Source organism: Dreissena polymorpha, chromosome 4 (genome assembly GCF_020536995.1).
Source record: "Dreissena polymorpha isolate Duluth1 chromosome 4, UMN_Dpol_1.0, whole genome shotgun sequence".
NCBI classification, from domain to species: Eukaryota; Metazoa; Mollusca; class Bivalvia; order Myida; family Dreissenidae; genus Dreissena; species Dreissena polymorpha.
In genome coordinates, this window is record NC_068358.1 from 20,123,267 (window position 1) to 20,147,529 (window position 24,263).

Genomic DNA, 24,263 nt, shown 5'->3' on the forward strand with positions numbered 1-24,263 from the left:
CTTCATTAACCGTGAAAACATATGTATATACGTTCAGTATCTGCGCACAGTTGTTTCTATCTAATTCACCCAATACTATTGATTTTATCAAATAATTATTGTTTTGGTGCTCATGAAGATTGATTTATATTTCATAAATCATACTCAATTATCCATTTATTGATATTAAGCCAACTCAATGTGAAAAATCTAGGTTAATTCAAGTATAGCATTACTTTTCGTGGTTATTTAAGTGTTTTGGTGACATGATTAATAAAATGTAATCATCATCTTGTTCTTACATTACAACAACTACTGCTATAGCCACTTCAATCTCAAATGTCAACGTCTGTATAGCTTAACAGTGGTTGAATGCGCTATTTACATCCTTGTTCCGCATGTGCGATTATTGGACAGGTAGTATGGGTTATATGTTCAAAGAAGGGTTAATTAGCGGAGCAATTGTTACCAATACAGAATTATATATACGAAATGCCTAATGTTACAATGCTCGTCGTACCAACTTGTATGAAGCTGGTTTGAATCAAATAATTTATTTAAAAACTGAGTTAATTACTAATTTACATTTATTAACATACTATTGATAAATTATTTTAAATAGATAAAGTTATATTTTCTGCATTATTTCTTTAACATGTATGATTATTCACAATTGGTGACAGGAATTATTTAATTATAAAATACCTCAACAATACAGCCGACATTTTCACATCATTGCGCCATTTTTCACCGCTGTGTCTGTATCTGTGGTACTGTTTGCCAGGTGGATGATGTAACTTATAACTCTCAATTAAATATATAAATATTTTTCTTAGATATCCCATGACACATTTTTTTTCATAGATGCTATCAGCTTATGATGGTGTGTAAGAAAGGGTATGGTCATGGGCCGCTACGGGCAAATCGTTACCTTTTGTAATTTAAAGGTTGTTTATAAAATAACATACTTATTGGAATAAGATTGTGGCAGGTTATCGGAGTCTTAAGTAAACCGAAATCTACCGGAATCTGATGGCATTTATCTTAATAGCAACAAAATCCATTATTAAAAGTTATATTCAGTATATATTGTGATGAGGTTCAATAAAAAGAACACGATACTATAATTTATAACTTGTATTCTTATGTAAACAACCAATGGTTGAAAAATATTAATACACGTAGTTCTGCATCGATAGTGAAGCAACAATGAAAAATCCACTTTTTGGAATTAATAATATAGTAGAAGTTTATTGTTCAAAGCTTATAGAAAACAAGTGCGCCGCATAAACTCGGCTGAGGGTAAAGTTTTGAAGAAATGAAAGCTTGTCAATACCTCGGGTTTTCTCCGAAAAAAAGCCGAGCTTACAAGTACACGTACGGAATCCGGATAGGGCCAAGTTGAGTGCCGCGTGTCGACCTTCGAGGTCGACACACGACATTCAAGCGACATTCTCTCTACGCTCAATACGACGCGCGACAATCATGCGACAATCAACATTTGAGTGTCGCATATCGAGCTGGGTTTTAGAAAAAAAATATCGCAGAAAATCTTGAATATCGACCGAATTGTTGCGCGTCGTATCGAGCGTCGAGAGAATGTCGCTTGAATGTCGCTTGAATGTCGTGTGTCGACCTTCGAGCGCGACACTCGACCTTCTCTCGACATGCTCTCGACGCACGATACGACGCGCGACATTCAATATGATATATCGCGAAAATGTCGCCTATTGACCTAAAAATCACTAGGTCGGCACACGACATTCTCTCGACACACGACATTCTCTCGACGCTCAATACGACACTCGCGCGATATATCGAGCAAATATCGCGCAAGTGTCGTATGTCGACCGGTGTGGGAGTATTTTTTTCATCCGCAAGCAAGGTCTTATAGTAACTTTTTCAGCTTAAGTAAAACTAGCGGCATCTAGTAGCAGCAATAACAGCAGCAGCAGCAACAGTAGCAGCAGCAGAAGCAGCAGCAGCAGCAGTAGCAGCAGCAGCAGCAGTAACAGCAGGAGCAGCAGTAGCAGCAGTAGCAGCAGTAGCAGCAGATGCAGCAGTAGTAGCAGTAGCAGCAGTAGCAGCAGTAGCAGTAGTAACAGTATTAGTAGTTGTTGTAGTAGTAGTAGTAGCTACAGTAGAAGCAGTAGCAGCAGCAGCAGCAGTAGCAGCAGCAGCAGCAGTAGCAGCAGAAGCAGTAGCAGCAGCAGCAGCAGCAGCAGCAGTAGCAGCAGCAGCAGTAGCAGCAACAGCAGTAGCAGCAGTAGTAGTAGCAGTAGCAGCAGTAGCAGGAGTAACAGCAGTAGCAGGAGAAGCAGCAGTAGCAGTAGTAGCACAAGTAGCTGCAGTAGTAGTAGTAGTAGAAGTAGCTGTAATAGCAGCAGCAGTAGTAGTAGTAGTAGTAGTAGTAGTAGTAGTAGTAGTAGTAGTAGTAGTAGTAGTAGTAGTAGTAGCAGTTGTAACAGTAGAAGTAGTAGTAGTAGTAGTAGTAGTAGTAGTAGTAATAGTAGTAGTAGTAGTAGTAGTAGTAGTAGTAGTTGCAGCACCACCAACAGTAGCCGTAGTAGTAGTTGTAGTAGTAGTAGTAGTAGCTGCAGTAGAAGCAGCAGCAGCAGCAGCAGTAGCAGTATCAGAAGTAGCATAAGTAGCAGCAGCAGCAGTAGCAGTAGCAGCAGCAGTAGCAGCAGCAGTATCAGCAGTAGAAGCAGTAGCAGCTGTAGCAGGAGTAACAACAGTAGCAGCAGTAGATGTAGTAGTAGTAGTAGTAGTAGAAGTAGTAGTAGTAGTAGTAGTAGCAGTAGTAGTAGCGGTAGTGGTAGTGAGACTGGTAGTAGTGGTAGTGGTAGTGGGACTGGTGGTAGTGGAAGTAGTAGTTCTAGTAGTCGCAGAATCAGGAGTAGTAATAATAGCAGTAACAGTGTAGTAGCAGTTGCAGCACCACCAACAGTAGCAGTAGTTGTAATTGTTGTAATTATAATAGTATCTGCAGTAGAAGCAGTTGCAGCAGCAGTAGCAGTAGCAGAAGTAGCGGCAGCAGGAGTAGCAGAAGCAGTAGCAGAGTAGCAGCAGCATCAGTAGCAGCAGCAGCAGGAGCAGCAGTTGCAGCAGTAGCAGTAGCAGCAGTAGTAGTAGAAGTAGTAGTAGTAGTAGAAGTAGTAGTAGTAGTAGTAGTAGTAGTAGTAGTAGTAGTAGTAGTAGTAGTAGTAGTAGTAGTAGTAGTAGTAGTAGTAGTAGTAGTAGTAGTAGTAGTGGAAGTAGTAGAAGTTGTAGTAGTAGTTGTAGTAGTAGTAGTAGCGGTGGTGGTAGTGAGACTGATAGTAGTGATAGTGGTAGTGGGACTGGTGGTAGTGGTAGTAGTAGTTGTAGTAGCAGCAGAATCATGAGTAGTAATAGTAGCAGTAGCAAAGTAGAAGCAGTACCAGCACCACCAGCAGAAGCGGTAGTAGTAGTTGTAGTAGTAGTATTAGTATTAGTAGATAGCAGTAGTAGTAGTTGTAGTAGTAGTAGTGATAGTTGTAGCGGTAGTGGTAGTGAGACTGGTAGTAGTGGTAGTGGTAGTGAGACTGGTAGTAGTGGTAGTATTTGTAATAGTAGCAGTAGTAGAAGTAATAGCAGCAGCAGCAGCAGCAGAAGCAGCAGTAGTGGCAGCAGAAGCAGCAGCAGTAGCAGCAGTAGCACCAGTAGCAACATTAGCAGCAGCAGCAGTTGCAGCAGAAGCAGAAGTAGAAGCAGAAGCAGCAGTAGAAGCAACATCGGTAGCAGCAGCATCAGTAGCAGCAGCAGCAGAAGCAGTAGTGGTATTTGTTGTATTAGAAGTAGAAGCTGCTGTACAAGCAGTAGCAGCAGTTGCGGCAGCAGCAGCAGTAGCAGTATTAGTACTGCTACTGCTGCTACTGCTGTTACTCCTGCTACAGCTTCTACTGCTTCTACTTCTGATACTGCTACTGCTGCTACTGCTGCTGCTGCTGCTGATGCTACTGCTGGTACTAATGCTGCTGTAACTGCTTCTACTGCGCCTACTACTACTACTACAACAACTACAAATACAGCTACTGCTGCTGCTTCTTCCGCTACTGCTGCTACTGCTACTGCTGCTGCTGCTGCTGCTGCTACTGCTTCTTTTGCAGCTACTATTACTACTACTACAACAACACCTACTACTGTTACTGTTGGTGGTGCTGCAACTGCTACTACACTGCTAATGCTACTATAACTATTCCGGATTCTGCTACTACTACAACTACTACTACCACTATCACCAGTCCCACTACCACTACTACCAGTCTCAGTACCACTACCACTACTACTATTACTACTACTACTACTACTACTACTACTACTACTACTACTACTACTACTACTACTACTACTACTACTTCCACTACTACTACTACTACTACTACTACTACTACTACTACTACTACTACTACTACTACTACTACTACTACTTCCACTACTACTACTACTACTACTACTACTACTACTACTACTATTGCTACTACTACTACTACTACTACTACTACTACTACTACTACTACTGCTACTACTACTACTGCTTCTACTACTACTACTACTACTACTACTACTGCAGCTACTTCTGCTACTACTGCTACTGCTGCTACTCCTTCTACTGCTGCTACTGATGTTACTCCTGCAACTGCTGCTACTGCTGCTACTGCTGTTGCTGCTACTTTTGCTGCTGCTATTGCTGCTGCCGCTGCTACTGATGCTGCTGCTACTGCTTCTACTGCAGCAACTACTACTACTACACCAACTACTAATAATGTTACTACTGCTACTGCTTCTACTACTGCTACTGCTGCTACTGCTACTACTGCTGCAGCTGCTGCTGCTACTGCTGCTGCTGCTACTGCTATTGCTGCTGCTGCTGCTGCTGTTGCTACTGCTGTTGCTACTGCTGCTACTGCTGCTGCTGCTACTGTTGCTGCTGTTATTGCTGCTACTAGATGCCGCTATTTTTACTTAAGCTGAAAAAGTTACTATAACACCTTGCTTGCAGATGAAAAAATTACTCCCACACCGGTCGACATTCGACACTTGCGCGATATTTGCTCGATATATCGCGCGAGTGTCGTATTGAGCGTCGAGAGAATGTCGTGCGTCGAGAGGATGTCGTAAGTCGACCTAGTGATTTTTAGGTCGACAGGCGACATGTTCGCGATATATCATATTGAATGTCGCGCGTCGTATCGTGCGTCGAGAGAATGTCGAGAGAATGTCGAGTGTCGCGCTCGAAGGTCGACACACGACATTCAAGCGACATTCTCTCGACGCTCGATACGACGCGCGACAATTCAGTCGACAGTCAAGATTTTCTGCGATATTTTTTTCTAAAACCCAGCGCGATATGCGAAACTCAAATATTGATTGTCGCATAATTGTCGCGCGTCGTATTGAGCGTAGAGAGAATGTCGCTTGAATGTCGAGTGTCGACCTCGAAGGTCGACACGCGCCACTCAACTTGGCCCTATCCGGATTCCGTATACACATGTTCGGACATAACAATAAGCAATTCAAACATGTACAAATACCTCAATACAAAAAAGATAACTCGAACTTTAAACGATTGTAAAAGCTTGCCAATGTGCCTTAATCATATTTGATCATACCACCGCATTGATATCTGCCTGATGTAACGTTTGCTAATATATTTTTAAATATCATGGTCAACAGGAAGTTCTTATATCAGTTAATGTTTGGAGTAACGTGGGATCTGCAATAAAGCCAACAATTTCTATCATCATGAATCAGGTTCAACAAAACAAACAATTTGATACCAAGAACGTACATATTTTATTATAGTTTAAAGTCATAAATCACAAAAACGTTTATTTAAAAAAGAAACTCCACAGCCCGCACTCCAGAAGTTTAATGACGTCATCAATTGGACAATAAATCTTAAATATCAATATAGTCAGTCATTGCACTCGATGTTTAAAATAAGCGATTATTCGTGTCGTATTTTCGAACTCCGTTGCTACATGTATGTCAACGTGTTTAAGACGAATCAGCAAAATCAGCGGGCATCCGTACATTTTAAATATAAAAAATGGATTGTTTTGCAGATTTTTAGGAACATTTGGTATGATAAACAGAAAAAACAGATTACTGTCCCATCGTTTTGTAATATATCAGGCTCGGCACGAATAAAATAACGGCTCGGCATGCCTCGCCGTTATATTATTCTAAGCCTCGTCTGATATATTACAAAACGATGGGACAGCAACCTGTTATTCTCTATATAATACTTATGTGTTTATGTGTAAAAATCATTATTTTAATAGTAACTACATTCAGCATTAAAGCAACAAATTAATCAATAACTATACCTTTGAAGTAGTTAGTGGTCATAAAACAGTTAAAAGGTATACTTATTCTGTTTATGAAGACTGTAACTACCCTTTATAATTGTTATTCTTCCAAATTTAATTTGTTTAAGACTGGAGCAAATACCTTCAGTAAACATCCATGTGTATGAAAGACTACTGATAAGTACATGTAATATGTTTGGGCTCTTAACTCTACAACAATCACTTGTCAGTTTGTTCAGGTAATGTTTTAACAGAAAAAGGACAAACGTTGAATCAAAAACAATATACAGACTATGCAATAACACAGAGACATTGTCCCGATACATATTTATTTTCCCTCTCCGATCTCCCATTTTCTTTCCTTAAATTGTGGTAAGCCCATTTCTTAATTTGCTAGATTTTTCACGACGTCAATAAAAAAGAAAAGTTGCCTGCATGAAAACAAAACTATCCGTTTATTAATTTAGTGTACAACCATATCGTTCTTATCAGTTGAACTGTAGAGTTTTGTTGATTGCGTCAATAAATTGACTTACATTTACAATAACAATATATATTATATCTCTTATCGAGAGTGTCAGTGACACACCCGATAATATATATTATATAGTGTCAGATATAAAACTAGCGCCAGGGTGTGCCATTAAAAACATTTCTTTTGTTTTCCGATTAGCGCACTTATAGAATAATAAATTGCAATACATCTAAGTTATTAATATATGTACCATGAGCATTTTCAATGAAAGAACTATTTTAGTTAGTTTGTTAATTGCTGATTTGTTTAAAAGTCACATATTTAATATAATTACTGAAGCAAATCGTCATTTTTCCGAACAATTTAAAGTTGCCACAATTTTATACTCCACGAGATCAATCAGTACCAAAAGAACGCATTACAAAATTGCGACAACTAAACTTCGGTAACATTACATATAATCGATTGATTCTCTTTACGGCATTCAGAGACGTTAAGCCATTGTGTAATCAGCTTTATTTTAAACTTGAAAGCATACATGCGTAATGCTTACTCGACAGATGGACGGACGGATGGACGAACGAGCGATTGAACTAGCGAATGAAGGAACGAACAAACGAACGGTCGATCGCACGCACGCACACACAATCAAAACTATGAAAGACTTGAACCCTCCACTAGCTTTGCCTTTTAGTAAAATGAATGGATACGAGAACTTCCTCGGGTAGCCCTGCTATTGTCACCGCCGGGGGGGGGGGGGGGTAACTTCCCAAATTTTAGGGTAAGGGTGTCCCACTGAGACCGCCGAAATGTAATCCATTTTTATACCGCAACTCAGATAAAGTAGACCCATTATGATACAAGATTTTTAAAAAAGCAGACCCATTTGTTTACAATACCATTGAGAAAGTGGACCCATTTCAATACAAGAATTTTGATAAACAGTACCCATTTCACCCGGGCTTATCGACCAAACGGAGTGATCTAAACAGCCTAATAGTGAGGCCGTCTTACCGTCAACCAGCACACTGCAGAAAATGAAAATATGCACACACTTAATCCCGTCCGTCAAAATTGTACAAACAGATAAAAGTCAAGTTTCTGCATCTTTCTCGTTACTGAAATTTACTTTTTGATACCCATTTATACGGGCAAAAGCCCGCGAAGCGGGCGTTGACCGTTCATACATATGGGAATTTAGACATAAAATTACATAAGAATACCACATATGGATACGTCTCAAAAAAATTTGCCACGCGACATATATTTTCGCGATGCTATTTATGGCCTTGAACAAATCAAAAGCACTTTGACATATGCTAAATCACATGTAAATACATACCTCAGGAAAAGTTATATCAATGACATCATAATTGTGTAGCGAATCGCACTAAATATTCTCGCATTATTTGTTTTTCTTCGCAACCGTTCCAGAATAAAGTCATTACTCAATTATCTCCCCTGAATGCTCTTCTTCAGTGAGTATAAGCCGAAGACTGGTTCACTACATATAGTTACAGTCTTTACCAAACACAATTTACGTGAACATAACCCGTCTTAAATATATTGCCGAATCTTAGATTTCTGTCGAATTTATTTGCTTTGATCTTTTCGATATCTTATTGTTATTATTATCCTGACAAATCACAAACGCTTGTTAAAAAATTATTTGTTTTAAACATTATAGTTGGCATCTCTATTCTTCCAGTATTCTCGCGGTATTTCAATAACGACACCCTACTGTTTATTTGTCAGAATATGTGACGCATTTTCATTCGCTCTCAGAAAGCATTCTATACATAGATGTTGACGTCACTTCAGTATTGTGAGTAAGACCGGTGTGTACACAATGTCTCAGAAAGACGTTTTACGTGTGATTATGAGCAATATTCTGGTAAGTTGTCGTTGTTATCCACCATAAACACATTTATTCACAAAATTTAAAGATATTCCGATCTAACTTTTTAGTCTTTTAGCTTTAATTTTTAACGTTTTTACACCTCGTCTGCTCGCACTTTACCGATATCCCGAAAGGTTACATATCACTATAATTAGTTTAGGCCTAAAACCACAAAATCCGATACCGTTGGATTTTCGTACTACAATCTTACGTAAAAAATCTTCCAGATTCGAAATCAACAAAAAACAAGACATTTATAAATTGTCTGCATTATTGATCAAATTTTAAGATATTTGTTGGTTTTCCGTTTTTAGAAGCTGTTCTGCGAAGCCGAAGGCAAGAGCTGAGCATCATACAAGCCATTCTATCCAGCAAAACTGACAGTTTTTGTTTACAGAAATCAACAAAGGAGGGATTCCTGATCTATCAAATTTCCAAGCTATACACACAGTTATTATCTGTGGTGATCTTTATTGGTTCTGCTTGTTTACTTGGATGGAACATGTGTGAACTTTTATAGAACTTTGAAAAGTCTATATATGTCTGTCTATATATGTCTATCTATAAACAAAAATCAGCTATTGTATAATAAGATCAGATGTGCAAACAATGTCAAAGGGTTGTTAAATTAACAATTTGAAGGCAATTATGCTGAAAAAAAAAGGAAGTTCCCATGCAAATTTTGTCTGTATATCGACAAGTGTCTGCCGATAATTGTCAAACTAGTAATACAAAACTTACCACAAGTATGTAAAAGCTCTAAGTACCTGTGATCATTTTTAGTAAGATAGTGTAATTCTAAACAGTAGCAAATAGCTTGTTTAGTAAATGCATAATGTAATTAATATGATTTCCGTTCTATTGTGTAATTAATAAATTGGTTGTTACTTGTTAATCCATGATAAATGTTTTATGGCTAGTACAAAACCAGCAATGTTAATTTTGTAAAAGGTAATACAATAACACCACTTAGTAATTTCATATACGTAAATATTCTTGAAATGTAGGTTGATGATTGTGTTTTAGTTTTACTTATTTTGTAACTATTATTTTATGTGCAAATAAATGATGTGAAGTGTTTTGTATCTCCACACAATACCACATACCTTTTTATATATGTACTGTGTTATGTGTTATTTGAATGTTTAAATTAAAAAAAATGGATGATATAACATGATGCATTCTAATATTTGCATTCATATTGTAACTATAGAGCTAAGTGTATGCAGTTTAGACTGTGATTTTAGAATTGCTACAAAATGGCTAGTTTTTTAGTGGCGACAAAATTTAAACTATTCAACAATAGTTTGCGAAAGAAAATTAGAAACCTGCAAGATACCTGTATTTATTAAATATTTTAATTGCGAATCAAGTATGTTGTTATGCTGTTACACATAATTATACATTGATAATAAATAAGAAGACAATTAGTGGTGTTAACGTTTCCCAACAGTAGAAATCATTCTTCTGATGAAGTCAGTGATATACAGACGAAAGCTCCAGGTATGGCTTTCAATACGTAGTGTGTGTTATTTGACAGTCTAAAACTTATTGGATTAAACAAAAATCCTGTCAAATTTTTCAATCAAAATTGATTTGACACATCACATGATTTTGATTATGTTAAATCAGTGTACTGTATGTTAAATGCAACTGCTTTAGCAAGCTGTCAAGTTGAATTGAGACATTTGATGAAACAAACTGTTTCCTGAGTAGGACCAGTACTTGGTGTCTATATGACGTACCATGACGTCGAAAGTCTGCAAGACCTACTAATTAGATCGAGAAATGTACTTCGACGTACAATTTTCACCGACCCTTGAGTGTTAGCCAATCAGAAGACACCTTACGTCTGTTGCTTTTAGAGATTTTTGACATTGAACATTATTATTATTATTTATACCGAATTATGCCACAATCGACCGCTTACTCATAGATATTGTGCGTATTTATGAAACATTATTATTATTATAATTTATACCAAATTATGCGACTATCGACCGCTAACTCATAGATATTGTGCGTATTTATTGACCTGGCGTGGCGGAATTAACATCTGACTTATGCAAGTTATGGTTATCACAAAATACCACCAACGGGGAGTTTATAATACATTATTTATCCCATTAATGCTTAGTAACTGGTTACCGTTGGGAATTTCCAACACAGTAATGCGCTGGACGGTCGTGATACTCCGCCCCGCATGATCATTTCAGACACACAATATGCTGAACAATTTTAATTTTAAAAAGGTAACAATTGAATCTTCTTCAAATTTGTATATAATCTATTTCAATGCATTAAATACTTGAAACTTCTATGTGACGTTATTTTGCCATTCTGATATTTTTATTCATTTTGTCCTCAACTAAAGTTTTAAACATTTATTATGAATAAATCTGAAGGAAAAGCGGCTCAAGAGACTAGTGTTTTGATTGGCTGTTCAGAAAATGTGTACGTAGAAGTACAAACATGTATGTTGAAGTACAAATTGTACTTTGTCGTACAAATATATACTTTGAAGTGTATTTTATATTCATGTCGACGTACTTATTGTACTTCGACGTACATTTCTCTTTTTAACGTGTAGGTCTTCTTGATTTTCAACCCAAATGGTACGCCATAGTACAGGCTTTTTCCGCTCCATTTTGGGAATACGCCACATTGGAATTTTGGGAATTTCGCGTCGTGAAAACCCCCATTTTGGGAAAAAAATTATTCGCAAAATTGGCTCTATTGGGAAAAATTATCGCATGTAAATAGTGTTTCTTATATTTCAAAGAAGCCGTTAACTGGTAAATAACGACTATTTTGATAACTTATTATTAACATTTTACAAAGTATTATGAACATGTGAGATAAGTGCAGGTTTTTAAATCTGAATTTGGGAAAAAGGCCTGGCCTTTTTTGAGGTGAAAAAAATCGTGCGAAGCGCCGGATTTTGAGGAAAATAAGGAAAGTCTTAAATAATCATTAACATATTTTACAGTTTTTAAAACAAATTCAAGGCAATAGATGCAACACTCTATTTTCTACACCGGATCAGGTTAACTTATATATTTAAAGGAAAAAAAAAAAAATTTTTTTTTTTTTTTTTTTTTTTGGAATTGGGATTTTTTTTTCAATTGAGAAAAAAACAACCAGATTTGCATTGGGAATGGGGCCGAATTTCGGACCCGTGGCATAGGGCGGAAAAAGCCTGTAGTATGTCTTTAGGGTTATCTAAAGAATGCTCCCACTTAAAGGATCAATACAGAGACCTCCCAGTGACTAAGCCAGTTAGCAGACACCCCATCCACTATACCACAGACACCGAACCAGCTATAAATTCCTGTGGCTAGAAAACAAAAAAATATATAAGATGCTAGATCTTCAAGCTTGGAACATGTAACTCGTTTTAAGATTGATTTTTTTGGATGCATTACTAAATTATTGCAACAATTATCATATTTTGAACACAATCATGTCCATATATTTATTAATAATACATGGTTATCAAAAAAACTTAAAAAGCTTTTGCCCGTAAATTAGGTAGCACCTATAATCATATTATACAAGAATGATATTTATCATACCCATTTTGATACTGATACTTTCAAAACTATATGCATTTATATACAAGCAAATTTCTGATTTCAATATCCCACATATCCCACATATGAAGAAATCTTTGAATCATCTGATGAATGGGCACTTCCTTAGCGATATACCGGTTGTCTTCTCCCGATTTCTTTTCGGATACAGGGCAACATAACATTGTCATCTACTGTTTTTTAAGAATCTAAATCATAAATTTTTGCCAATATCTGGACACTTGGAGTAAATTTAAATACCGGTTACTGCGTATCTAGATTTTTTCCCACTAAAAGTTTACATTGGAAAGTCCACTCTGTCTGAGGTCACCTGCACATCAACTATCAAATACACATTAGTGGCATGTAACCTAAAATGGCGAACACTAAACGATTGGTGTATGTCGGTGAGACTTTTTTGTATTATGTTATTGTAAATACAATAAAACTAACCAAGTTTTTAATTTATTGTTAATTTTTAAAAGTTTTTCCCCAAAAATATTAATATTTGGAATAACTTATGAAGATATTGTTTCATTTTACATAGAAACACAGGTTTTCGCGACACACCAGTTAACAGTGCAGTAGTTTTCTGATATAAACGTTATTCGGATAGCTTGATTATTCTTCGACAGTTTCACCTGTTCATACCTAATAAGCTTGCTGAAAGAATAAGCAAAACATTTAGAAAGTAGTTGTTGTTACATTACAATCAACGTTATAGGTCAATCGGATGTAACTAGAAATAATTAGCTTCGAAAAACAAAATCATATCAATAACACAGAAAAAAACTACAGTTTGTCAACCAGTTCCAGATAATCAGCAGTTCCGATTGATTTGTATTTAATTTTTCATAATGCCTCAATAAAAACAAAATGATAAGTGTCTTAGGTATACATTAGGTAAACGAATAAATTAACAAAGGTTTAGCAAGAAAGCTTTTGTATTATGCTTACAGGGGGGATAAATGCGTCAAAGTTAAACGGAACTGATTGAATGAGTTATGTTTTGAAATGTGCATATGGATATAGAAGGCTTTATTATTTTCAAAAATCACTTTTGGCTGATTGAAAACAAATGCCATGAAAATGTTTTGAAATACTAATTCTATATATTGAATGATTTTTAATAATTTTCCGAAGGGTGATCTTTAATTGGCTATTTTTGACAAAAACTGCATATGCCGTCTGGCGTAACCTGATATCATACAAAATAAATTGTACCCTTTATTTTTACATCTTCTCACATTGACACTAAATGCTAAAAGAAATCATTGTGGTCAAAAGAATTAACGTTTTTTGCCAGGTTATTCTAAACTGGTTGACTGACTGTATTCTCTTTTCTATGAGGCTTTGTTCATTTTGCTGTATTAACTTATTATATCTGGAGTTGTTTTGTACGTGTCTACTTGTAGTGTGAAGTGTTTATAATTCGGGAGTGAAACTCTTGTTGAAACCCTAAATTAGGGTAATGTCCTTCATATTGATACACTACGCGACCCGTGATTTTTGCCTAATTTGCGGTCAAGGCGGGCATTTTGCTTTTTGGGTGGAAAATCACTCGATTTCACGTGACTCGTCACTCGGACGTCGCGGGAGAGCAAGATAATCTTCGCGCTAAATCCCCTCAATGTTGTGGTGATTCGCTGCGATTCGCCGCAATTCGACGTGATCGCAGTGACAACGATGACTTGCCAATTCATGCATAGAAACCGAATCATATCGATAACTTTAAACATTTACATAACGCTTCTAATGTTCACAATTTTCCGATAATCCAACATCAAAAAAATAATCTTGAACATTTATGTCCGTTAATATGTTGAGAATTTCATTAAAACAATTTTTTAACCATATGACTACGCCATTTTTAAGTGTAAAGAGTACAGCGCATAATGTGGAACACAGCTTTCATTGGACGAGCTTATTTAAATTTAGATTGATACAATATGATCTTACAAAAAAAAAACACTTTTATTGCGTCATACGCCTTCATGTAAAAAACGTTTTCCTCCTGGAAATTGTGCTATTAATGCATAATATTATCAAAACATTTTTTTTCACACGTAAACCGTTGTTACAAATTAATATACAATTCAAAACAAATATACCATAAGTATAAATGTTCCGTTAAATTCCCAAATGAGAATAAAAATTTATAATCCGAAACACACGTCCGATGTTTTAATGTTAACACGACGTTTACAAATGCTTTCAATATAGTCATCATGTATATTTCCCTACAAAAGAGCGCGAAAATTATGCGGCAATGTACAAGGTCAAGGTATACGAGTGTGCAAGTATTGATTTTTTATACAAACTGCGAAGCACAGAGAACATTGAATCTGAAAACCCAGAGAAATGCATGTACATTATACATCATCATAAATTTATTGAACTCTGCGAACGCTAAGTGCTACGTTGATATACTCATGTGTTTTTTTCAGCAAAACAAACACCATGTTTAACGGCTTTAATATATAGGCAATGATGTAATAACAACAAATTATTTACCACGATGTTATAATAACATGTACTTAAAAATAGAACAGTAATACTATTTCCGATTTCCGGCTTATCAAGCATTGTGAATGTATGTACAATGCTCGGCAATTAACGCGAGTAACACGAGTTATCCGCATTGGAGCCTGAAACAGAAAATAAATAAGTATAGCATATTGTAGTCCAAATAATTAGATGCAATCGACCGATTACATTTAACCTTTAAATGAAAGTGTTACTTAAACAATTTCCCGTGTCTTAAGGCGCGAATATTTTGCTAAACACTGTTAACAAAAGGGCTAGATCTACACGTTATAATTCTTAATGAAATGCAAAAATAAGTATTAACATAATTAATAACGTCAATTAACACACACGGTAAGATCAATGTTTAAATGGAAAACTTACATCATATTTCTCGTAAATTACCAAATTATTAGTTTCGTCGAAATCAAATACCATGTAGAGAAACAAGGTATTTATAACCGACCATTATGACGAAACACTATGCAACTTTCAATTTACACAGTGCTACGCTACATGTATATTGCAACAATATGGAATTTGAACAGTGGTAGTGTATTCGGGCCTGGAATATAATTGATTGTAAGTTTTAATAAACATTCTGCTAATGCAGTTAGTTAAATAATGTTTACATGTTATGTTAAATAATTATTGCATGATCATTCTTCTGCGCTGTTATATTAATTTGGAGCCGTTAAAGCTTCCGACATTACTTCATCACGTTAATGTCGGAACGGGAGTATTTTAGCTAATACGCCCATTGCATACAACAACAACAAAAGCTTTATTATTGCAATGTATAATGTAAGTGTATACATATATGTTACATGTACATGTAATGTAGTGTAACCCTTAATGTTAATTTCTTAAAAAGGTGAACCACGGCGGTTCGCGGTGATTTGCGGTGATTCGCGCTGATGGCGAAACAGCGAGATACATCGCGCGACGGTCGCTGTGACATCACCCAAATTTTCTTGTCGCTCGGAATCACCGCAATTTGTCACATTGCATCGATTGCGGTGATGCGAGAATCGCGGCAAAAATCAAGGGTTGCATAGTGTAGCGTGTTCATAACAATAAAGGGTGAAAGTAAGAGATAACAGTTAACTTTCTTAGTTTCTTAGTTTTTTTATAAGAGTTGATCCCTTAACGCCTCGTGAGTTGTAAGACTATAAGGAACCCGTTCTATTACACTTCAGTATTTTAAAACTCGATGCTTTTCAATGCACTGTTTTTGTGTGATTAAAAAATAGGTGGATTATCAGAAGAAGTAGATGAGAAGATATTGCATGCTGCCTTCATCCCATTTGGAGATGTTACAGACATCAATATTCCACTGGACTATGAAACAGGTAAAAATGACAGATCTTTGTTTGGAAATGCTTGTTTACTTTTGTTTCAAAATGCTTGTTGGATATTTAAAAAAGTTTTCAAGTCAAGTAATATTTATTTATAAAGTCAGGTATATAAGAACATTTTAAACACAAGCTCTGAAGAGCTTTTAAAGCCGACTTATAAACTAAAACATTTACATGATAACAACATAGCACATACAATTTCATTACTTAAAACACATAATTAAAATGTTAATATTAATATTATTAAAAATTTAAACATGACAAAATGTTAAACATGACACAAAGAACAAAAACATGGCAATACAGTATTTAATGACACAATTGATTATTTATCTAACCAATCAGTTACTTAATTATTTAGATAATTTTGCTGATATAGTAAGTTATAAACCCTGGTACAAAGAAGAAGAGGAATCACACTGGCGTCACAGTTAACCTTTGTCTTTAGGCTCATATTTGTCAGGAGCACTAGACCTACACCTTTCTATGAATCTACAACATTCTAACTTTCTTGCATTATTCCTTTATATTATATGAACAAAACCTACATTGAAACTAATACTGCTCTAGCTGGAGAGAAAATACACAATACAGTTATTTATTTTCAGAAATTGAAGTTTAATTATGTTAGATTTGTATCAACTTTTGTTTAATAGTACGACTGTACGAGATTTATTTACCCTATGTTTTAAGATTTTGTGTTACATGACGAAAATCATTCACACGTTTTTTTGAAAATTAATTCCATCTCTTAAAACAGAAGGTCCAGGCATGTTACTATCTTGCAATCCATACCAGGTTTGGTAAAATGACTCAATATTGTATTTATTATTTATACTAGTTTTGCTATTTGAGATTTTACAATGTGTCTTGGTTTACTCATTAATAAATGTTTAATAGTTTGATTATTTATCAACATTTGAGCAAAATGTTCTTTTGACTATCATTAAAGTTTATGTAAATATGAAAATATCATAATTATTATAATTTTTATAAATTTCCTAGTATAAATATTTTTATTAAAAAATACTTTATACAAAATTTAACATTCAATTTCAGAAAAGCACAGAGGGTTTGCATTTGTTGAATTTGAATTAGCAGAGGTATGTTGTTTTTTCCATTTTCAAATTATGAATGTGAATCATGGTTTAAGTTAACAAAATTTGACAAAAAAATAATTTGCCCCACCCGCAATAACCAAACACAATGACTAACATAATTATTATGTTATAATGCTCCTAAATACATAACTTTACGTCATGTGACCACTCTGTAAATTGTGTCCATTGAACAAAAGTAGTGTCACCGTTGAGCAGAACATTTTTATGGTCTACCTTGCATGGTTCTAAAAAGGTGCAACCTAAAACCAACATAGGGAAAAACAAAATTTACCTTTAATCTCTGAAGATGCTAAGTTGGTCCTCTTTTCAGACAAATAATCACATGTAATTCCTATAAATAATCACAAACAATATTCAGCACTTTTTTTCATGAAGCATGTATTGTTGAAATTTTAAATTTTACAATTCAACCTATTGTCAAATAATTTTTCCTGTAAAAATTATCCAATCCTTCATAAATTGCATATGCTTTTCTACTACTGTGAAACCATTATTAATCGTCAGGCATTAATTTTCATAAATTTCGTCAGTCGACCGATCGGCGATTTTAAGATCCTAACGAACAATCATGCTCTATGTTTGAACAAAAACAAACACTAAGTTGAACAATATTTTAAAACTTTACCGTAGACATGAGGCATCAAATTCCAACATAATCCATGCACACATTCACTAGTGGTTCGTAATCAAGATTAATCCGGTTTTGACACAAAGGGATGTAGATTACACAAGGTACTTAACTGACACGTTACACTACTTTAAAACGCGTGTGCAGTACAGCTGTATCGAATGCGTTGACTTCGTTTATGTAGAATGGTAATGAATTAGCGCTAATTGTTTATAACTTTATTACCCATTAGGTGCATTGTGTTTTTCAGGGGTGTTGCATATTAGCCATCACGCAGCGAATGCCGATAAAAGACAATAAACCAAATGAAAAGATGACGATGTGTGATCAACATGCGTATTTATCACAAATTAATAAAGAATATTTTAATTGCTGTTTGTTGTTTGATTGTTTGCGTTTAACCACACTTATTACTATTTTGTATGTATCAATTTATTTATTTTTAAATTATCGACATTATTGATTTATATACCGGTAGTTTACTTTTTATGAACAAACACACACATAGAGTTTATAATTTTAATGTTGATATCAGAATAAAAAAAGCTTTTTATTTGAGAAAAAAAAACAACACTTAACAAACTGGAACCTCTTTCGTATAACACAAACAGTTTTAAAACGGTATTGACAGCATTTTAATAAAAATCATTCCAACTAGAACACATACCCATAAGATTGTTATCAGTATGGCAATTATAATAATAGAATAAGACAAATTGGTAAGTGGCTTCGCTGTTACAAACACTCGTTAACGGTTATTCGATCCCACTTGTCCGCTAATCATAACAATGAACATGTGAATGGCATACATTAAGAGGGTCCATTACTGTCCCTATATAACAAAAGACTAGTTAATTGGCATGTGACAAACAGGCCCCACCTCCTGCAGTGATTCTCAAGTGTGTTCCCGCATTCGTACCACGAATTTTCGCAACTGCGATTGATCGCGAATACGTATTACACACAAATCGGATATTGACTGACGCATTTTTTTAAAATTCAAAATCAGAAATCGGCGAATTTAAGTGCTGACGAAATCGTCATTTTTATAAAAATGACGAAATTTTGTGCTGTCGAAAATTAATGGTTTCACAGTATTTGTATCGATATTTCAAAATTCATTCTGAGTAGAAAGTTTTTGCGTTCATTGGGTTTTTTAAAAACTAATTTAAATTATTAATTCTTCCAACTTCCCATTAATGACACCACCATTACGAGAAACCATTTCTTGTGTTAAATCTGTTTCCCTACCTCAAAGTTCCTCAAGGTTACAATTAGAGGTCAAAGATTAAATTTGGCCAAAAAGATAATTTCCTGGCAGTAACTATGTCATTGATCTTGTAGTACAAAAATAACGTCCGGTACAATTACATGTAGAAGACTCAAGAGTGATTGTTGGGTGTATCATTCCTCATTACCTCAAAGGTCAAGATCACACTTAGGGGTTATAAGTCAAGTTGGGCTTTAGAGGTTAAAAGTCAAGTTGGGCCTTAGAGGTTATAAGTCAAGTTGGGCCTTAGAGGTTATAAGACAAGTTGGGCTTAGAGGTCATTAGCCAAGTTGGGCCTGAAACAGCTTGTTTATGACATACTGTAACCTCCCGTTCACACATAGACGCTGCTTCTACTACGATCAAAGCGCGACTGAAAATGTGGCCGATCGTGATAAATCGCAAGAGAAATGTAGTAGAGTCTTCATAAGCGCAGTATGGTCACGCTAGAGTCGTCATGATTGGAGAGCTCTACGCTCTCGCCACGTTTATTTTGAACATGATCAAAACAAGCGTAACAGGATCGTGGCCAACAAGAAACAAAAAGAGAATTAAAAAAGTCGAAATGAAGACCATAATTCGCCATATTGTTCGATTTAGACTCCGATCGGCATCTATCCGCCTCGATCCAAACCTTTTTTAGATCGTGGCTTGATCGGGATCGTCATAAAGTCGCAGCTCTGTGGGAACGGGGGATTAGTGAAGTTTGAGACATGCATGGAATGTGGGAGCATCCGTTCCCTATGGACACATGTCTTGTTTAATTTGACAACTAAAGGATATACATATTTATTCATATTAGCATATTTTTATCTTTAATAACATCTAATATATTATTTAAATCCTTCACAATTGCCTATTGGGATATGGTGTTGATTACAAGCTTTAAAACACAGGTGACTTACATACATGTAGATCAATGAGTTACCGTAAAACTCTGTGTATAACCCGCATTTATTTATAACCCGCTTCTACTTTTTGAAGCAAAAAAATCGGGAAAAATTTTTTTGAAGCAAAAAAATCTGTGGGAAAAAAACAAAAACATTAAAATAAAAATGGCTTCCCCTTGTTTTTCATTTTCGTCTTCAAATTTATTGGATTTAAATGTTGTATACGTACCTGAAAAAGGTAGAAAATATGAATATTAACTTTATAACGTTTGTCCATCTATATTCAGATCATAAATATAGCACAATTATCTACATAGTTACAGTTAAAACATTGGGGAGCAGAATGGTGCAAGTTACTGTAACTCGGTAACTGACAGGTAAAAAATCTCTTGGCATGGCTGTAGTAGTGTAAAACGCGCACCAAGTTTTTAAAATTAAATTTTGTGGTTTAAAAAGTGCGCTTAATACACAGCGTTTTACAGTACTACATGTATGTATTTGTTTCGTATAAAAGAATAAATGTCAAAGATGGTGGAACAACTTTTTGTGTCATTGAACTCTGGCATTTAATTTCAACGTAAGGTTTTGCCTTGATTGATATATTACAAATCTTGGATTGACAATAAGCAGTATCACCATCTATGGCTTGTTATATTTGTATATTGTTACTCGTTATAGTATTTGTACATTTGTTGGTAACTAGGTAAAAAGGTAAAAAATTGCTTAACTTTCAACTATACTGTTTAGGAAATTTTGAAAGTGTGTTTTCTCTTTAAATGTGAAGCAATTTGAAGAATTATTTGAAAAGGTAGATCTTAGGACTTGTTTTTTTTTTCAGGATGCTGCTGCAGCTATTGATAACATGGTATGTAGTGGCTTTGTTATTATTGAAGTATACTCATTAACATCTGTATAATATTAAAGTGTATCTAGCAAGGCAGTCATCCAGAATTTAATTATTCTTTTATATTAAATGTTATACTGTATATTTAAGCAATTAGTCATTACCCATAAATAAAAGACTAGTGGACATAAATTTCTGTTAGGAAAATGTTTATGGAGTCTTATTTTTCCTGTTTTTAGCTCACCTGAGCACAACGTGCTCATGGTGAGCTTTTGTGATCGCTTTTTGACCGTCGTGCGTTGTACGTTGTCAACATTTGCCTTGTTAACTCTTTAGAGGCCACATTTATCGTCCAATCTTCATGAAATTTGGTCTGAAGATTAGTCTCAATGATATCTTGGATGAGTTCCAAAATGGTAACGTTTGCTTGAAAAACATGGCTGCCAAGGGGCTTGGCATTTTTCCTTATATGGCTATAGTAAAATCTTGTAAACACTCTAGAGACCACATTTATTGTCTGATCTTCATGAGACTTGGTCAGAAGATTCATCCCAATGACATCTTGGATGAGTTCGAAAATGATGCAGGTTGATTCAAAAACATGGCCGCCAGGGGGCGGGGCATTTTTCCTTATATGGCTTTAGTAAAACCTTGTTAACACTCTAGAGGCTACATTTTTTTTCCGATCGTCATAAAACTTGCTCAGAAGATTTGTCCCTATGATATCATGGATGAGTTTAAAAATGGTAATCTTTGCCTGAAAGACATGGCTGCCAAGGGGCGGGGCATTTTTCCTTATATGGCTCTAGTAAAATCTTGTTAACATTCTAGAGGCCACATTTATTGTCCAATCTTCATGAAACTTGGTCAGAAGATTCTTCCCAATAATATCTTGGACGAGTTTGAAAATGATGCTGGTTGGTTGAAAAACATGGCCGCCAGGGGTGGGGCATTTTTCCTTATATGGCTTTAGTAAAACCTTGTTAACACTCTAGAGGCCACATTTATTGTCCAATCTTGATGAAATATGGTCAGAATATTTGTTTAATGATATCTTGCATGAGTTCCAAAATGGTAACGTTTGCTTGAAAAACATGGCTGCCAAGGGGCGGGACGTTTTTTCTTATATGGCTATATTAGGCTATAGTAAAATCTTGTTAACATTCTAGAGGCCACATTTATAGTCCGATCTTCATGAAACGCGGTCAGAAGATTCATCCCAATAAAATCTTTGACGAGTTCAAAAATGATACCGGTTGGTTGAAAAACATGGCCACCACGGGGGCGGGTCGATTTTTCTTATATGGCTAAAGTAAAACCTTGTTAACACTCTAGAGGTCACATTTATTTTCCGATCATCATGAAACTTGGTCAGAAGATTTGTCCCAATGATATCTTTTAGTGCTGCAACAATACGCCAAAAACCGTATTGCAATATATTGTCAGTTTTAAAACCCGTATTGCAATATATCGCAATATATTGCTAACTTGTACCAAAATTATAACTTGCCAATTACCCAATAATCCCATAAATTCCAATTTTAAAGCAAATTTTGGTAAATATTTACTATAAATGTGCTCAAGAATAATAAGAAACACAAACATTCGCAAATTTTCTTAAGTATCAAATACATTTTTGCAATTGTTACTATTAAAAGATGTGATGAAATAACGTCCAACCGGGGCGTTTTTCCCACTGAACACGCGTAATTCAGCTGACGTGATGTTCCCGTTTTTATACAACACAAAATACACCCATACTTTCCATGCGAAGTTCTACATGTCTGTACAATTTTCGCGCGCTTTTTATTGAGACAAAGGATAAAGCACTTTTTATTTGACGCTATAATTTTTTATTGTCGCGTTAGCATTCAAATTTGGAAGCGTGTTTCCGAAATTCGGATTGCAAATAATGCTCCAATCAGAATCGAACGAAACATTTACAGCTGTGCGCAATTAATTCAACGATAATCTGTTCAAAAGCATCGAATGAATGCTCCCATGTAACAACGCTACTCCGTATAATACACTTTTTAGAATGCTTTTTTTACGTAAAAAATAATTTTCCCTGCTTTGTTTTGTTTACCTTTTTATCATTATTTCGGATGGCTTTTCTGGACGAAATGTGAATGAATTTTTGTAAAATTTTCGTACCGGTATGATGAAAATCATATCGCAATACAATATGCGGATTGCGTATTGCGATATATACCGATATACCGGTATATTGTTGCAGCCCTAATATCTTTGATGAGTTCGCAAAATCGTTTTGGTTGCTTCAAAAACATGGCCACCAGGGGCGGGGCATTTTTCCTTATATGGCTATATATGGCTATAGTAAAACCTTGTTAACACTCTAGAGGCCACATTTATTGTCCAATCTTCATGAAATTTGGTAAGAAGATTGGTCTCAATGATATATTGGATGAGTTCGAAAATAATTATGTTTGCTTGAACAAAATGGCTTCAAAGCATTTTTCCTTATATGGGTATAGTAAAACCTTGTTAACACTCCAGAGGCCACATTTATTTTCCGATCTTCATGAAACTTGGTCAGAAGATTTGTACCAACAATATCTTGTTATCTCAGGTGAGCGACTTTGGGCCTTTCAGGCCCTCTTGTTTATTCAATATTTCTTGGTTTTTGATTATGGCTTCCAGAAATATATTTTACTTTTAATCTTTTATAAATTTAAACATGTTAAAAAGGCTGCCCAAAGGTAGTAAATGAGAGTTTAATCGAATATCTGCTTTAAATGTTTAAGTTTAGTTCTGTTAAAAAAAATGGATACGGACACAAAAAACGAAAATTTAATTGAGGTTACTGAAAAATCAGAATTCATGAGTTTGAGGTAATTACATTCATGATGACATATGGTCTTCTTTTTGAATTTGTTAGAATGATTCTGAGCTGTTTGGGAAGACGATACGTTGTAATGTCGCAAAGCCAATGAAAGTAAAGGAAGGACATGCAAAGGCTGGTAAGCAATGAGAGATATTTTGTAATTGACCAATAATGTATCATGTGAAATATATCCTGTTTAACTGATTTATCAACCAGAAAATCTGCACATGTTTTGACAAATTAGTTATGAATGCTTTGATCAGATTGTATTTTAAGCTCAAACATCTAACAAATCTGAAATATAATGCAATCGAATGTATAGCTGGTTTGTTACAAGCATTCTTAATTGTTAGAATTTTCAATTTATCCAAAGTTATTTTTAGTGGTCTAAATTGTTTTTAAGCTTTTTTAGGTCCTGTGAACAATGTGCTCATGGTGAGCTTTTGTGATCGCCTTTTGTCCCTTGTGCGTCGTGCCTTGTGCGTTGTTAACATTTGCCTTTTTATAAGCCCGTCTATGA

At 35.3% G+C, this 24,263-nt stretch overlaps 1 protein-coding gene across 2 annotated transcripts in view; it reads left to right on the plus strand.

The window, feature by feature from the left end:
• Positions 1-12,563: 12,563 nt before the first annotated feature.
• The window catches only part of LOC127877435 (peptidyl-prolyl cis-trans isomerase E-like), a 45,374-nt gene continuing 33,674 nt past the window's right edge, over positions 12,564-24,263 (plus strand). For both annotated transcript variants that reach the window (XM_052423308.1, XM_052423309.1), the window contains exons 1-5: positions 12,564-12,668; positions 16,041-16,139; positions 17,205-17,248; positions 20,893-20,919; positions 23,798-23,879. In XM_052423308.1, coding sequence (XP_052279268.1) covers positions 12,638-12,668; positions 16,041-16,139; positions 17,205-17,248; positions 20,893-20,919; positions 23,798-23,879 — 283 coding nt within the window. In that variant the 5' untranslated portion in view covers positions 12,564-12,637. The remainder of the gene's footprint in view (positions 12,669-16,040; positions 16,140-17,204; positions 17,249-20,892; positions 20,920-23,797; positions 23,880-24,263) is intronic.